We start from the raw sequence: 15,486 nt of genomic DNA, 5'->3' as shown, positions 1-15,486 counted from the left end.
TCCAAGGTCCCTTCCAGATCTGTTATTCTGTTACTCAGATAGGTCCCTGAACAGGGGTCTTCAGGGGAGACAGGAATCTGCTCCAATAGTGGAACTGCTCCACTGGATAAGAAGCTGTCCTTGAACAGAAGGAGCTGACGCAGCCGCTATGTATGGCTGGGAGACTTGCTCTCTCTCCAGTTTCACATCGCTGGGAGGCCCTGAAAAGGGCCAAAAGTCACCCTGAAGAGGTGACCAGTAAGGAGGGGCACTTGCTGGATCGCAGGAGAGCCGCAACTCTCCCGTTGGACCTGGCAATCCCTCCAAACCGGCAGACGAAAGGACCAGCCATTATGGCACATCCCTAGGCTGTGAACAGCCAAAGTCACATTTTCCACCAGGCAACTCTTAAAGCAGCACGGAAGAGACTGGGTAAGATCTACCTCTTTTACACCCTAATTACTTTCTTTACCTCCTTAAGCTGCTAAGCACTTTCCCCTCTGTGGTGAGGGAAGGGGGATTTCAGCCCTCCCTCCAGAAAGAGCAGTGACTAAATACCCAGGGGCATTTTAAACGTTGAAAAAGTAACTGAATCCCAATTGGAACTTTATTTCTCAAAGCATGTGGATTGAAATATTTTTTATTTCCTATTGTTCATTGTCTACTTCTGTTGGAAATCTGGATTCTTTCTTATGAAAAGAAGAAAGAAAAACTGAAAAGATTAAGACAACTTTGGGACTCAAAGGGAAACTTTAAAAGGGGCCTGGCTGACTGCCCAGGGAAATAGATAAGATACATAACCTTGAGAACTTTGAAACAACAGCTATGAAAGGCTTTGTGTTCCCTGTCTAGAAAAAAAATCTTTCTTTTGGATTTTCTAAGTGTAAAGCCTTTAGTTTAAAATACCAACATGGAAGAAGACCAGGAACAAAATTTATTTATAGATGAAGATCAACAAACTATTATGTTAAAAACACTAATCCAAATTCTTACCACAACCAATGAAATACTAAAAGGCTATGTGAAGGAACAAGAAGACAGCCCAGATATGAAAGCCCCAAACTGACCACAATTAAAGAACCATCTATATAAAATACAGTAGAAAAAATGAAACATTCAAGTACCATGACAGAAGAATCTAATATTAAACAAATATTGATATTTGAAAATCCAGAAAAGACATTGACAACCTGGAAAAAGGAAAAGGTTTCTTATACAACTCAGAAGGAACTAGAGGATCTAGAAAAAGAACAGTTGGATGAGAAGACAAACAATTCAGAACAACTACGTCGATATGGAAGAATAAAGAAACGACCGACTAGACCTACAAGTCCTCTCAAAAAAAATGGCAATCAGATGTTTTTACCAATATCAATTAATATACATGATATTACAAGGAGATTGGTTCGATGACCCAAAAACAAGGACATGGAAGATGATTTGGCAAAGGAAAAAAGCCAGAATAAGACTCAAGAAGAATGGAGTTTTGACTGTCTTATTGAAATCTGAAACAGAACGTACTTAAATAGATAAGATGTGTATGTTGAACACAAGACATTGTTATGGACTGAGATAAAGAAAAAAAATTTGGTCATTAAAATTTAGCAGTATAAATACTAATAGCTAATTTGAATATTGATTTGTTCATAAAGGTCATGTAAAGGTGAATAATGTAGATAAGCTAAAAACCTATTGTTGAAAATAATAGGTCTATATGGAATGTTAAAAATGAAAATTATCAATTTAAGCAAGAGTAGCAGATATAAAGAGGAAGAGAGGAAGCATTAAATATTGAAATAAAAAGAAATTTTGATTACTACTTAAAAAACAACAACTGAAAATTAGCAAAAAGGAAGGATACCATATTGTATCCTTAACTTGTTGACATAGAGGGTGAGAAATTAAGTAAATGGGATGTGTATTTTAAATGTTAGATTTTGTGAGGAATGGTGATAGATGAATTGGGAGTATACTAAAAATCTTGGGAATGATAAATATCAAACGTTAAATCTAAATGTTAGTGGAAATTAAAATTGAAAAATCTATTAGGTCACTGTCTAAAAGATTGTTAAAACAATTAGAATATGTGTAAACTAAAAACTATGGATATATGTAAGAGTTATTTTCTATGTGATGGATAGGATAAAACTTGTCCTTTAATTTACAAATAGACAGTATATAACAGATGGCACTACTCCTTATTCAGATGGTAGTAACTGGAACCTGTTCAATGTCTCATATTGATTTCATATAATACCTCACTTTTTTTACTGCTGCTATGGGATAGTATGGTTTAGTAAATTCATGTATCAATGAATTAATTTGTACATTTACGTTTTGTATCTAGGATTTCCCCCTTACTTTCCATATAATTTAAAGAGGCAATTGGTAACTTTGTATAAGAAGTACTTAGAAAGTATTGCTTATGTCTAAATATTCTTTCTAAAGTGCCAGAGGTCCGGAAGAGACCCGAACCACCAAAGAAAGAACCAGTTGCTCCTCCCAAGAAAGTGGAAGCCCCTCCAGCAAGAGGTATAAATATTTACTGCTTCTCGATATTCAACCAAATGAGACTGTTATTCCTCAAATCTTACTTGTATCACGGGAAGAAAAGGTGGGGAAATAAAGAAAGACATTTAAAATTACACTAATTTCTTTTTCATGGATTATGAAAACTACATTTTCCTAGGTAATCTAACCACATATGACTTCAGTGAAATCTGTGTGCCCTTAGTTTTCAGAATATTTTTTATTTGTGTTGAGCTTAAAAATGTGTTGTGTTGAAATCAACGTTGTAAAATGTTTTTTTAAGTGCCCAAGAAAGTCCCTCCTGAAGAGAAAGTTCCACCTAAAGTTAAAGAACCCCCACCAGCCAAAGGTAAATAAACCAAACAGGCAAGGAACTCTGAGGGATGTGTTCTGTTTGTCTCTTGTGGTATATTGTTTTATGAATAATATCTCCATTGTCACCCTGTTTTCGTCCTTCTTTAGTCTTCTCCCTGAAATATTGACAAGCTCTCAGCCTCGCTGCTTGTCTAATTCTCTTTGTAAATTTTAAAAATTAATATTGATTGCTGAAGGCGGCTATCTCACTTTAAAATGTTTATGTATATTTGAAATACATGCAGTAGACGTATCTTCATTATCTTTTAAAGTGACAGAAATCCGCAAGAAAAAAGTGGTCACTGAAGAAAAAATTTCTGTCTCTAAAAAGGAAGAAGCGCCACCAAAGAAAGGTACATCAAATTCTAAATTCTATGGCATGTTATCTATACAGTATATCTTAATTTTGACTGACAACTAAAAGATGGCAATACAAGGTTGACAAATTGCTGAGGAGAAATTAAATGAGAAATGTGTTTCATTTCTCAAACATGCATCTCTGGAACAAAAAAACAACAAACCACTTTTAAAACGCAGGGAACTTCAAGAGCACTTTTGATATAACTAATAGAACATGATCAGGAGAACTTTTTATCCAAAGAAAGTAGGGAGGCGAAATATCTTAGCAGGCTTGCCTAAGTAGGCAGTGTTTATCTTCTTACTCCAATTATGTTGAATAAGCTTTGTTTCCTATTTGATGTTCAGTCGTGATTATCTTCATATTTTTATTCATGTTTGTAATTAATAACAGTGTAATTTTGTAACTTTGATCAAGTCTTATTACATATAAATAATTCAAATCAACTAAAATAAATAAATAAATATGTTTTAAATGGCAGTTGTGCCAAAGAAAGTTGTCCCAGAAGAGGAAGTCCATGTTCCAATACCTAAGAAAGTGGTAGCGCCACCACCACCTAAAGGTATAATACTTGCTTGATTCTGTAGAAGGTTTTTCTAGTATCAGTCAGGTAATTGCAGAAGTTGTGAGCTAGCTGCTTCCAAGAAAGATACATTGCAACTTGCCTAACATTTGTAGAAATGTGTTGCTCTTAACAAACAAAGAAGATTAGGCTAGTTGGTATTTTCAGTTCTGAAATACTTTGCGTTATATAACTGTATTACTTTTTATGACCGCACTATAAGTGCACAAATCAAATGTGTTAATCTATAAGGGGAAACTATAAATTATAGATATTGCATTTCAAAGCAGTTGATCCAAGCATTAAGGCTATTTATTTGTAGATCTACTGTATTTTGCCATTCAAATGAAATAAAAATAATTAAATTATAAGGTTACATATTTCCCACAAAAGGTCCCTATATTAAGATTTTAGCATTATAGAACTCATATTGAAAATTATTAATGACTTGGTATAAGGCAAAAAAATAGCTAATATTCTGCTTGATGTTACAAGTTAATTTTAACAGTTATCAAAAAGTATCAGCTAGTGCTAATCAACAGAATGAATGGATTGGAATACTCAAGTGGGAACATTTTTTCCAAACATAATGGTTTCCACTTGCACAATTCCTAGCCAGTGCAGCCAATAATAACTAAAAATCAACACATCTGTAGGACACTAAGTTGTAAAAGACTACTGAACTCTTCATTGCATTTTGGATTTCACATTTGTTAGTATCCAAATGCTAAAGTCTATTAGCACTCTTCTTAAGTGTCGTTAGTTTTGTGTCTCTTATGTCCTTGCCTAGGTTGAAAAGTGTTGTCTGGATCAACATCTTGCAATTGTTTACTATTGATGCAAGTTTTTTGCAGGGAGTTAATTTGTTTTCCTTTCGGTATGCGTTATTATGATTAATAAATACTATTTCTACTGCAAAATCAGTATTGAAAACCCGCTTCTTCTTAAGGGAATTTTAAAACCAAATCAATGTTCTGTGTTCTGTAAATGATATAGGTGTAATATGGAGTTTTTAGTATCTGTTCAGTGTATATCTGTTAAATGCTGTGTTGTCGGGCTGATGACATTTTCAGAAGAATTGTCAATTGTCTTGTTTAGCAATTTGGTCATTGCCTGGACATTTTTGTCCATTATCCCATTCATATAATTACTAGCACCAACAATTTAGAGAGAAGAGCATCAATTCATGGCATGGTTTTCTTATTACTTTCTTTCAACTGCCAGAAGTGCCAGAACTTCCAAAGCAACTTGTATCAGAAGAAAAAGTATCCATGGTTATCCCCAAAAGAAAAGTAGCTCCACCAGAAAAAGGTATATGATCTTCATACAAAACAAAAAATCATATGTATATATAAGAAGACATTCTTACGAATTCTCAAATTAAAAAAAATAGTTTTCTTCTCAATTCCTATGAGGAGAATGGGCGAGGCCTATTTTTCTTACTTTCTGTTTAATGTCTAAAAGGAAGTCTCAAAATTCTTATTGTATGCCTTAAATGGTACTTCTCATGTGGTATTCTAAAGTGAAATACTATGTCTTTAATAACAGCCATAGAAGAACGCTGGGGTTATGCAGAGGAAGTCTCTGTTTCTCTTCATACAGAGGAGGAAGTTTCATATACAGGTAGGATGTCAATGAGGAAAAGCATAGTTGCAGCAACCAGAAACTCAGGAATTGAATAACTTGTCACTGCCGTTTAATATATGTTAAGAAAATGAATAATCATTGACTTGTAAAGATATTAGCTCTCCGAGAGCACTAAGTCTCCCAGTCTCTTGTTATAATTGCAGTATGAAATTTACCACATAACATTTTAATAAAAAATAATAATATATAAATAATAAAATGAATCACCGAGGGGTCTGATTCTTTATAGTAAGGAAGGTTTAATGGCCCAATGAATAAATAATCCTATTTGATAGCTTGATTTTTTTTCTTTGAATGCAACAGAAGAGATTAACAATCTAAGAAGATAAATTCTGTACAGCATTAAAAAAATGTTGGGTTTTTTTCTTCAATTTTTCACTTGGATAACTGCTTGAAGTTGTTCTACTTCTGATACTGAAAGGTTCGTCTAAGTAAAATGGCTTAGAATAGGAAAAATATTATGGAAGCAGCATTTAGGAAGCATATAGAAAAGGCCAACAGAAATTGAACAGTTTGTAATACACAAATTTAACAAACAGGTAATAGCTGCCTTGGCTAGATGGGAAGTATAGAAGTAATAAATAAGGATACATGGATAGATAAATAGATAGATGATAGATAGATAGATAGATAGATAGATAGATAGATAGATAGATAGATAGATAGATAGATAGATAGATAGATATCTTCTTAATGGGCTGAAAAGTTTGGTTATTTTTACTCATCTTGGATACTCCCTGGAAGTATTATCAAAACAAATCTTTGACTTATCTTCAGTACCATTCATCAACAGTACAATGGCAAATCAGAATTGGAAAAATACCTACAAGATTTTGGCTGTAACTGACAAAAAATTCTTGATGATGAAATTTGAAAAATGCATACTTAAAAAAAATATTAACATATCATATCCTTTTAATTCAGAAGAATAAATTATACAGGAGATAATGTAAATAAAAGAGATGCAACTACAGTAAAGTCAAATATCTTCTTTAACCAAATATGTGTATATTTTGTCTGGTAACAGAAATATATGTTGGTGTCTTGTTGTTCTTAAAGCCTTTTCAGCTCTTATATGTTAATGTACTGTATCTTTAAAGTTCCTGAAGAGCCTGAGAGAGCTATCAGAAAAGAAAAAATGCCTATATCAATTACTGCAAAAATGAAGAAACCTCCCGCTAAAGGTATATTTAAGATATAAATTTGAGTCCTTTGTCTGTTGTGTATTGCTATATGTTATTCCAGCCTTTATGATTATTTGAGTATTCTTTTGATTAATGCTTACATTGTTGATTGCAATGTGTGTAACTTTAGTGTGTAACTAAAACTCTAAAAAAATCGTATTTTTTAAAGTTCCTGAAGTTCGTAAGACTGTTATTAAAAAAGAAGTGGTCCATGTGACAGTTCCTCAATATGAAGAAGAGGCTCCTGAATACGAAGAAGAAGAAGTTCCCCAATATGAAGAGGAAGAAGTCCCACAATATGAAGAAGAGGAACGATATGAAGAGGAAGTCTCACGATATGAGGGGGAAGTCTCACGATATGAGGAGGAAGTCTCACGATATGAAGAAGAGGTAACTCATGAGGAAGAAGAGGTAGTAGTAGTACCTCATTATGAAGAGGTTCCTGAAGAAGAAGAAATTCTTCTTGAAGAAGAAGAAGAAATTCCTCCTCCTCCTCCACATAAAGGTAAAAATAATCAGCTTTTAAAAGCAACGGGCCGGCAATGTATATTTTACAATTTTGTTCTTACCTCAGATTTTTGTTTGTTTGTTTTGTTTATTCAGATTTGTTTTGATGTGTCATTCATCTTTCTAACTAAAGTTTGAAATTCATGTGTGGTTTCAGGGTATAAACTGCAAATAGGAAAGTTTGAACTAGGGAATAGTTCAAAAATATTTAACCAATTTAAACTTTAGGTGCTATCTTATTTGTGGAAAATTATTCTACTTACATCCAAACTTCTCCTCGTTAGAAACAGAGCCTAATAAACAAGCCTCCTCTGTCTAAAAGCCTTGAAATATACTAATGCAATTTTATATTTATCTGGCCAAGAAACAAAGATGAGCACCATGCCTTCAAGTCAGACATGAGTGACAGGGAAACCTTTTACTTTTAGTTCTTACATTAATCCCAGTAAATTCAGTGAATCTTCCAAAATAGAGGATGTTAGTCAGATCCCCAACATAAAGCCTGTAGACTCTTTTGACCCTGTCCAAGCATCGTGCTTCATTTGAGTGTAATTTTAATGGTATTCTGAAGTGTTTTCTGTTTACTGGGAAGATAGCATTCTTACAAGACCTGGCCATCTTATTTATTTCAAAGAATACTTTGGGGCCCTGCATATACTCTAGAACAGGGGTCAGCAACCTGAAACAGTGAAAGAGCCACTCGGAACCGGTTCCCTCACAAAAGGAAAAACTGGGAGCCGCAAAAAAATGTGTGCACATGCACATACATGGGCGCATGCGCAGAACAGGGTTTGACTGAAGAGTGGAGCCAAGGCGAGATATGCACCTACCCTGCATATTTGAATTGATTGGTTGAACTTTTTTAGTCCCACTTTTTTTTTTTGGACTGCACATGGCAGAGGACTGGGAGCCGCAGGAGACAGCTGAAAGAGCCGCATGCGGCTCCGGAGCCGCGGGTTGCAGACCTGTGCTCTAGAAAGTAGCGAATCCATCACTCTGATGCGGGGGGGGGGGAAGCAATTTAGAAGTAAACTGAGCTGGTAGATTCCAAGGAGAATGATAGAAAGGGAAAGGGATGTGTATTCTGCTGATCAGAGCCATTCAGATGCCAATTAGTGGAGTTTTATGGAAACATTCAGTCCCCGAAATCTAGTCAAAAGGGTGGAGGCTCTGCTGAACAATGTGTCACGGATTGTAACAGATGCTGTATCAAAGAAGAGATAAGGAACTTCTTTGACCTAATATATGGCTTCACCAATGTTTGCACTATGTTACCATGGACATTACAGAAATAAACCAAAAAAGTCAAGATAATAATCATTATAGTGTGATCAAACCCCCCTCATTTCTAAATGCATAGTACCTGTGACACATAAAAAGGAGTGAAGTTTTGATTGTATAGCCATAGTTATCATCTTGATTTTTGGATCCCTCTGTAGACGCCCATGTCTTCCTCTGAGTCCAAACTTTTAAACATAATTCTATCTTTAAAGTGCCCGAAGTCCCCAAGAAGCCTGTGCCTGAGAAAAAGAAACCTGTTCCTGTTCCCAAGAAAAAGGAAGCTCCTCCAGCCAAAGGTATATCACATTTTTTTTCATCTTTGTTTTCCTTTTCATAAGTTTTTAAGAGCTGTAAAGACATTGGCTAAGCGGATGAAGAATTATTGTAGATCTATTTTTTTTTGTAGTAGCGTCCAACATAGTTGTGCCCTTTTTATTTACTTTTGATGTATGTATTTGTCTTCCACCTTCAAGCAGGCATACACATAGAATGAAGGCTACTGCTAAGCTTGTAAGCCGCCCTGAGTCTTCAGAGAAGGGCGGGATATAAATGGAATTAAAATAAATAAATAAATAAATAAATTACAGGCAGTCATGTATGATTACAATTGAGCCCAACATTTATGTTGTTAAGTGAGACATTTGTTAAGTGAGTTTTGCCCCATTTTACAACCTTTCTTGCCACAGTTGCAGTTGATACGTTAGCACCTTAACCACTAGACCAAACTGGCCTTGCTTGTGTTGTTTAATGTGCCTTAACATATTGGTCCTCAATAATCTCAAACCTTATCTCTAAAGTGCCTGAAGTGCCAAAGAAGCCTGTCCCTGAAGAAAAGGTTCCTGTGCCCAAAAGGAAAGAAGCTCCACCAGCTAAAGGTACATCACTTTGGGATTTAACATGTACAAATTCATATAACAATCTTTGTGTCAAGCCCAGGTCCCTGCCAGCTTTTTAAAAAATAAATAAAAAAAATTAAAAAAAAACAATCTTTGTGTCAACATCCAGCACGAGAATCCAGATAAATGTCCAGGTTCATTCTGTTTCCGAAAATCTTACTGTTTATTGAATACACGGCATGGTGATGTCAAAGCAAAACTAACTCTGAGGTTCCTAGACACCAGTTCGAGAATTAAGCAATATTTTCTCTGGCCAAACCCCCACCCTCTCACCTAGTCCGTGTAAACAATTTCACTTTGTTATGGGAACCATCTGCTTCCTCTCCACACCTGCTACAGTGTCCTTGAAAAGGTTTCAGGCTCTCACAGTCTTCAGGGGAACCATAGAAGTTTCATTTCTACCAATCTAACCAATTCTAAAGCAACAACTCCCCCCCTTACTCTAATGGCAAGTTGAAACAAAGAGGCACGTAGCTGCCAAAGTTTCGTTCTTGACATATCAACATGTCCTTTGTGTGAGTGAGTGTGTGTGTGTGTGTGTGTGTGTGTGTGTTTAAACACAATGTGCTGAGAAAGCTTGTTCCTTGTCTTTTCAAGTGGTCTTTAGATCTATGTTTTTGTGTGTTTGGAGCTATTATTCTCTGATTTGTGCCAAAATGGAACCCCATGCTCAAAAGTATTTCTGTATTTTTTTCAATCAAAGTGCCCAAGAAACCAGTACCTAAAGAGGAAATGCCTGTTCCTGTCCCTAAACAAGTAGAAGCACCTCCTGCTAAAGGTACATCATCTTGTGAGGCAGAATGTTCTATGGTTATTCACTTGGTCTATATTAAGCAAATGTCATTCAGGCCAAAACAAACAGTTACAATAACAGTTGATCATTTCTGTCAATCTCGTTTTGTAAATCCCTAAACCTCTTCAATCAATTAGAATAGAGCTGGAAGGGACCTTGGAGGTCTTCTAGTCCAAGCCCCTGCTCAAGCAGGAGACCCTATACCATTTCAGACAAGTGACTGTCCAGTCTCTTCTTAAAAATCTCCAGTGATGAAGCACTTACAACTTCTGAAGGCAAGCGGTTCCACTGGTTAATTGTCCTGACTTTTAGGAAGTTTCTCCTTAGTTCCAGGTTTCTTCTCTCCTTGATTAATTTCCATCCATAGTTTCTTGTCCTGACCTCTGGTGCTTTGGAAAATAAGTTGACCCCCCCTCCTCTTTGTGGCAGCCTCTCAAATAGTAAAACACTGCTATCATGTCCCCCCTCAGTGCTTCTTTTCTGTAGACTAGCCAAACCCAAATCCTGCAACCATTCTTCATATGTTTTAGTCTCCAGGCCTTTCCTCATCTTAGTGGCTGCTCTTTGCACTTTTTCCTCTTGGGTTCAGCTGCTGCAGTTCTACTGTTCCGGTTTTGATTCTTTCACTTTCCCACCTGGCTTTTATTTTTTTCTGCTTTGAATAAAATTGATTTGCAAATTAATCTTTTTAAAGTGCCAGTTGTGTGGGAAAAGGTGGAGAGTTGCCTCTACCTAAAGATACATGGAGGAGCGCTTTTAATTTATATGTGGATATTCAACTGTTTTTTCCCCATGGAACTTGCAGATATGGGCCAAATATGACACGCAAAGTGAATTATGATACCCAGGAAAGACAAGTGGATTTGTGGTTATACTTCTCTAACCTATAATGGGCTTATCTGTTGCTCTTCTGTCTCCCCTGTATTCTTTTTCTTTGTGATATGTTTCAAACATTTCATTTCTTGATATCTTTAAAGTGCCAGAGATCCCTGTGGAAGCGGAAATTGAAGCTGAAGTGCCTCTACCAGCTAAAGGTATACCAGCCTTTTCTGAAAAGTAGAGCTTATTTATCTTGAATATTATTGTTACATGTCCTTTGAATGTGTCGTTTTTATGGATCTTTGTGTTGATGACAGTGCATCTACAAATTGTTTCTTAAAATGGAAGAACACACACTTCTTGAAGAGGGAGTCATGCCAAAAAATGTACATCAACCTCATTCACCTTATCAAAAAAAACATTTTCAATACCAGTCTTTATTTTATTTTGCTACAAATATTCTCTTCTATTGGACACCAATATTTTACATGTTACATTCCAAATAAATTGCATGACCTGTTCTTATTCATGTTTACTTGGTCATAAATTCCACTGAGTTTAATGGAATGGGTTTCTAAATATGCTGGCAAAAACTGCAGACTTCAATTTAATCTCATAAATTTATATTTAAAACACCAGCAGGAAAATATTTTTTATAATACAGAACAGCATGAGAGAGATAAGCATTTTAAAAAGAGTTTAAATAGAAACTTTATGTTACATTATGTGTGTATTTAGGACAGTGGGTCTTAAAGTGTGATCTTAGGACTTAGGGTTTTCCCCAATACCCTCTCAGGGGTCCAAAATTCAAAATATTTACCAGCCTATGTTGAAAAGTAATATAATATTAAAATCCCATCAAACAATTGTAAGAAGCAGTAGGGACAGCAAATAAATCAGTTTTAATTTTTAGTATGGTAAATATTGATCAATGTAAGTCATAAAAACAAAACCTTTTTTCAGATCCTCCATAATTTTTAAAAGTGGGAAGGAGTCCTGAGAGGAACAAAGTTTTAAAAACAGTGGCTTAGGAGAATAGACAGGAACAGGCCTCAGATGATAGCGAAAATTGCAAATTAAAAGGGGTATATTTTATGAGAAAGCTTTTTTTAAATACAGTACTTACATGGCATCTTGTTATATTTTAATGAACATTTTGGATTTATTCCCAAATAAAGATGCCAAATCACACTGGGCTTTTTTATATATATATTTAGCTTGAGCATCAGCTTTCCATCTAACAGAAAGCTGATGCTAATGGCTCTTCTTTCATGTTCTTGGCTTACACTGCATTAAAACAGCGATTGTCCCTTGCTGTGTTTTTTTTTCACTGTATCTGTTAATGAGACTTAAGTCTAAATCTGAACAAAAAATGTTTTAAAGTGCCAGAAGTACCTAAGAAAGTTGTACCAGCAAAGAAGATTCCTGAACCTGTTCCCAAAAAAGTGGAGCCACCAACACCACCGGTTGCAAAAGGTACTTTGACTAATATAGAGAAAGAATCATTATGGCAGCAGCATGACTTATTCCTCTGTTGTGCTAATGGATAGGGCTAAGCAGACAACTTCACCATTTTTTTCACCACCAAGTATGCTAGAATTATATTAATTGTATTTCTAAATTGTATAGGAAAAACTCTTATGCGCTTTGCTATTTGTAAACATTGATAGAAACTCTCCTGAATTATTCAACTTCTAAGTCTTTTTTTTCTTAACCATTTCTGCAAATGCCTGGCTTTTCCAACTATAGTTTACTATTTTATAAAATTCTTGTTATCATTATCTTCCCATGGGGGCCTCAAATCAAACTCTCCCAACTATTTTTTCCCAAGTCCCTGAAGTTCCGAAACCTGTCCCAGAAGAGGAAGTCCCAGTTCCCAAAAAAGTGCCACCTCCACCAGCCAAAGGTACATCTAATATTTGAAACCGTGTGAAAATAGATTATCATGGATCATACTCCATGCTCATGCTCTTCAATTAAGCAAAAAACAAAACAAAACACCAATAGTAGTGTTTCAAAGTTGTGTGTTTTCTTGTACATCTGTACAAGATGAGTTACAAAGAAATTCTTAAAAGAAGAAAACCATCTCTTTTTCAAGTGCCTGAAGTTCCAAAACCTGTCCCAGAAGAGGAAGTGCCTGTTCCCAAAAAAAGTACCACCTCCCCCAGTCAAAAGTACATCTAACATTTAAAATGTATCAAAAACATTAACACTGAGATTAGTTGTCATTCTTGTTCTTAAGTATTAGACACCAATATTGCTACTGTGGTTCAAAATTTTCTGACATCCTACATGTTTGCCCATGGTGAGTTGAGCTCAACATCTTATAGAAAATTTATCTGTCTTTCAAAGTTCCCAAACCTGTCCCGGAAGAGGAAGTACCGGTTCCTAAAAAAGTGCCAGCTCCACCAGCCAAAGGTACATCTAACATTTATAATAGTAAGAGGGAAACATTAGGATTAAAATTTCTTATCATCCATATTGTTCACTATTAAGCACCAGCCTTGGTGGTCCAAAACTGAGCAACGTCGTATATGTTTACTAATGGTGAGATGACCTCAACATCTTATAGAAAATTTATCTGTCTTTCAAAGTTCCCAAACCTGTCCCAGAAGAGGAAGTACCGGTTCCTAAAAAGGTGCCAGCTCCACCAGCCAAAGGTACATCTAATATATCTAATAGTAGTATGAGAAAAATTAACGTTAACATTACTTGCAATCCTTATTCTTAATCGTTAGACACTAATATTGGTAGGTCAAAGTCTTGTGATGTCTTATGTGTTTGTCAATGTTGGCTTGAGACCAAAATCTTTTTAAAAAGTCCTCTATACTATCTTTAAAGTGCCTGAAGTTCCCAAACCTGTCCCAGAAGAGAAAGTGCCTGTTCCCAAAAAAGTGCCACCTCCACCAGCCAAAGGTACATCTAATATTTATAACAGTAAGAAAGAACGTCATGACTGAAGTTGCCTGTCATCTATATTCTTAAGTATACTGGTGGTTCAAATTTTGGGGATATCTTATATGCTTGTCGATGGTGAATTGAATTCAAATCTTAAAGAAAATCCATCTCTCTTTCAATTCCTGAAGTTCCCAAACCTGTCCCAGAAGAGAAAGTCCCAGTTCCCAAAAAAGTGCCACCTCCACCAGCTAAAGGTATGCCCAATTAAAACAGTAATGGAAAAAAAACACTCATAACATTAATGTTACTTGTCATCTGTGTTATTAGCCATGAACTTTGGTACTTCGAAGTCTGTGATGTCTTATATGTGTGCACCTGTTGAGACCAACATCTTTATAAAAATCCTCCATATTATCTTAAAAGTGCCTGAAGTTCCCAAACCTGTCCCAGAAGAAGAAGTGCCTATCCCCAAAAGGGTGCAAGCTCCACCAGCCAAAGGTACATCTTATATTTAAAGTAGCAATATGAAAAAAACATTCACATTGCTATTACTTGTCATCCTTATTCTTAAGTGTTAAACACCAAGATTGCTACAGTAGTTCAATGTTTTCTGATCTTTTATATCTTTGTCCATTGTTGATTAAGCCGAAAAACCATCTACCTTTCAATTTTTTAAAAAAAAATCTCTTTTCAAAGTGCCTGAAGTTCCCAAACCTGTCCCAGAAGAGGAAGTCCCAGTTCCCAAAAAAGTGCCACCTCCACCAGCTAAAGGTATGTCTTATATCAAAAAAATGTGAAGAAATGTTTATTAATGTTATTTGTCATCCATGTTATTAGATATGAATTTTGATAATTCAAAGTTTTGTGATGTCTCATGTGTTTGTCCATGATGAAAATCTTTAAAAAATATCCTCCATACTATCTTTAAAAGTGCCTGAAGTTCCCACACCTGTCCCAGAAGAGGAAATCCCTATCCCCAAAAAAGTGCCAGCACCACCAGCCAAAGGTACCTGTAAAATTTGTAACAGTATTAAAAAGTTATAAATGTTGTCATTGTTTGTCACTGATATTCCTAAGTATTAGACACTAGTGTCAGTATTTAAATTTTGTCACATCTTGTATGTTGTCCATGTTGAGAGCAAAGTCTTTAAGAATTCTTATTATCTTTAAAATACCTAAATGATCCCAAATGAATTCCAGAAACCAGACTGATTTCTTCTACAAAAACAACTCGCTGTGTCAAGTGTACATCTTGTCTTTAAAATATCTTAAAACAAATAAATGCTGATGTTATTTGATGTTATGTCTTTGTCAGTCAAGTACAAAATATCCATATTAGTTGTTTCAACTTTTATGAAGTTTGTTCATGTTGACTTGAGTATTTAATACTTAAAAAAAACCCATATTATTTTCAAAGTGCCTAAAGTTCCCAAACCTGTCCCAGAAGAGGAAGTCCCAGTTCCCAAAAAAGTGCCAGCTCCACCAGCCAAAGGTACATCTTATATGTATAACACCATGAAAAACACTAATGTCATTCATATTCTTAGATATTAGTGTTGGAATATATTTTGTTAGAATGCTTTCTTATGCAACAACTATAGAAGTATTCAGCCAGTAGATGGCAGTGTATACAAGTTTATGGTATATACTCTCTGTCCTTAACTTCTAAGAAGTTTCCT

The 15,486-nt window shown here is 35.4% G+C and overlaps 1 protein-coding gene across 1 annotated transcript in view; it reads left to right on the top strand.

Annotated features, from left to right (window-relative positions):
• TTN (titin) overlaps positions 1-15,486 on the top strand; it is a 314,129-nt gene that overhangs the window by 143,902 nt on the left and 154,741 nt on the right. The window contains exons 129-147 of the mRNA XM_081340361.1: positions 2,428-2,511; positions 2,792-2,857; positions 3,135-3,215; positions 5,007-5,093; positions 5,331-5,405; positions 6,530-6,613; positions 6,783-7,118; positions 8,614-8,697; positions 9,199-9,276; positions 10,001-10,075; positions 11,068-11,124; positions 12,293-12,385; positions 12,741-12,815; positions 13,262-13,327; positions 13,504-13,569; positions 13,751-13,825; positions 13,996-14,061; positions 14,504-14,578; positions 15,225-15,299. Of these exons, the coding sequence (XP_081196487.1) occupies positions 2,428-2,511; positions 2,792-2,857; positions 3,135-3,215; positions 5,007-5,093; positions 5,331-5,405; positions 6,530-6,613; positions 6,783-7,118; positions 8,614-8,697; positions 9,199-9,276; positions 10,001-10,075; positions 11,068-11,124; positions 12,293-12,385; positions 12,741-12,815; positions 13,262-13,327; positions 13,504-13,569; positions 13,751-13,825; positions 13,996-14,061; positions 14,504-14,578; positions 15,225-15,299 (1,698 nt within the window). The remainder of the gene's footprint in view (positions 1-2,427; positions 2,512-2,791; positions 2,858-3,134; positions 3,216-5,006; positions 5,094-5,330; positions 5,406-6,529; positions 6,614-6,782; positions 7,119-8,613; positions 8,698-9,198; positions 9,277-10,000; positions 10,076-11,067; positions 11,125-12,292; positions 12,386-12,740; positions 12,816-13,261; positions 13,328-13,503; positions 13,570-13,750; positions 13,826-13,995; positions 14,062-14,503; positions 14,579-15,224; positions 15,300-15,486) is intronic.

The sequence above is a fragment of the Vipera berus genome (genome assembly GCF_964194415.1).
Source record: "Vipera berus genome assembly, chromosome: 1".
NCBI classification, from domain to species: domain Eukaryota; kingdom Metazoa; phylum Chordata; class Lepidosauria; order Squamata; family Viperidae; genus Vipera; species Vipera berus.
This window is presented reverse-complemented; position numbering and strand designations above follow the sequence as displayed.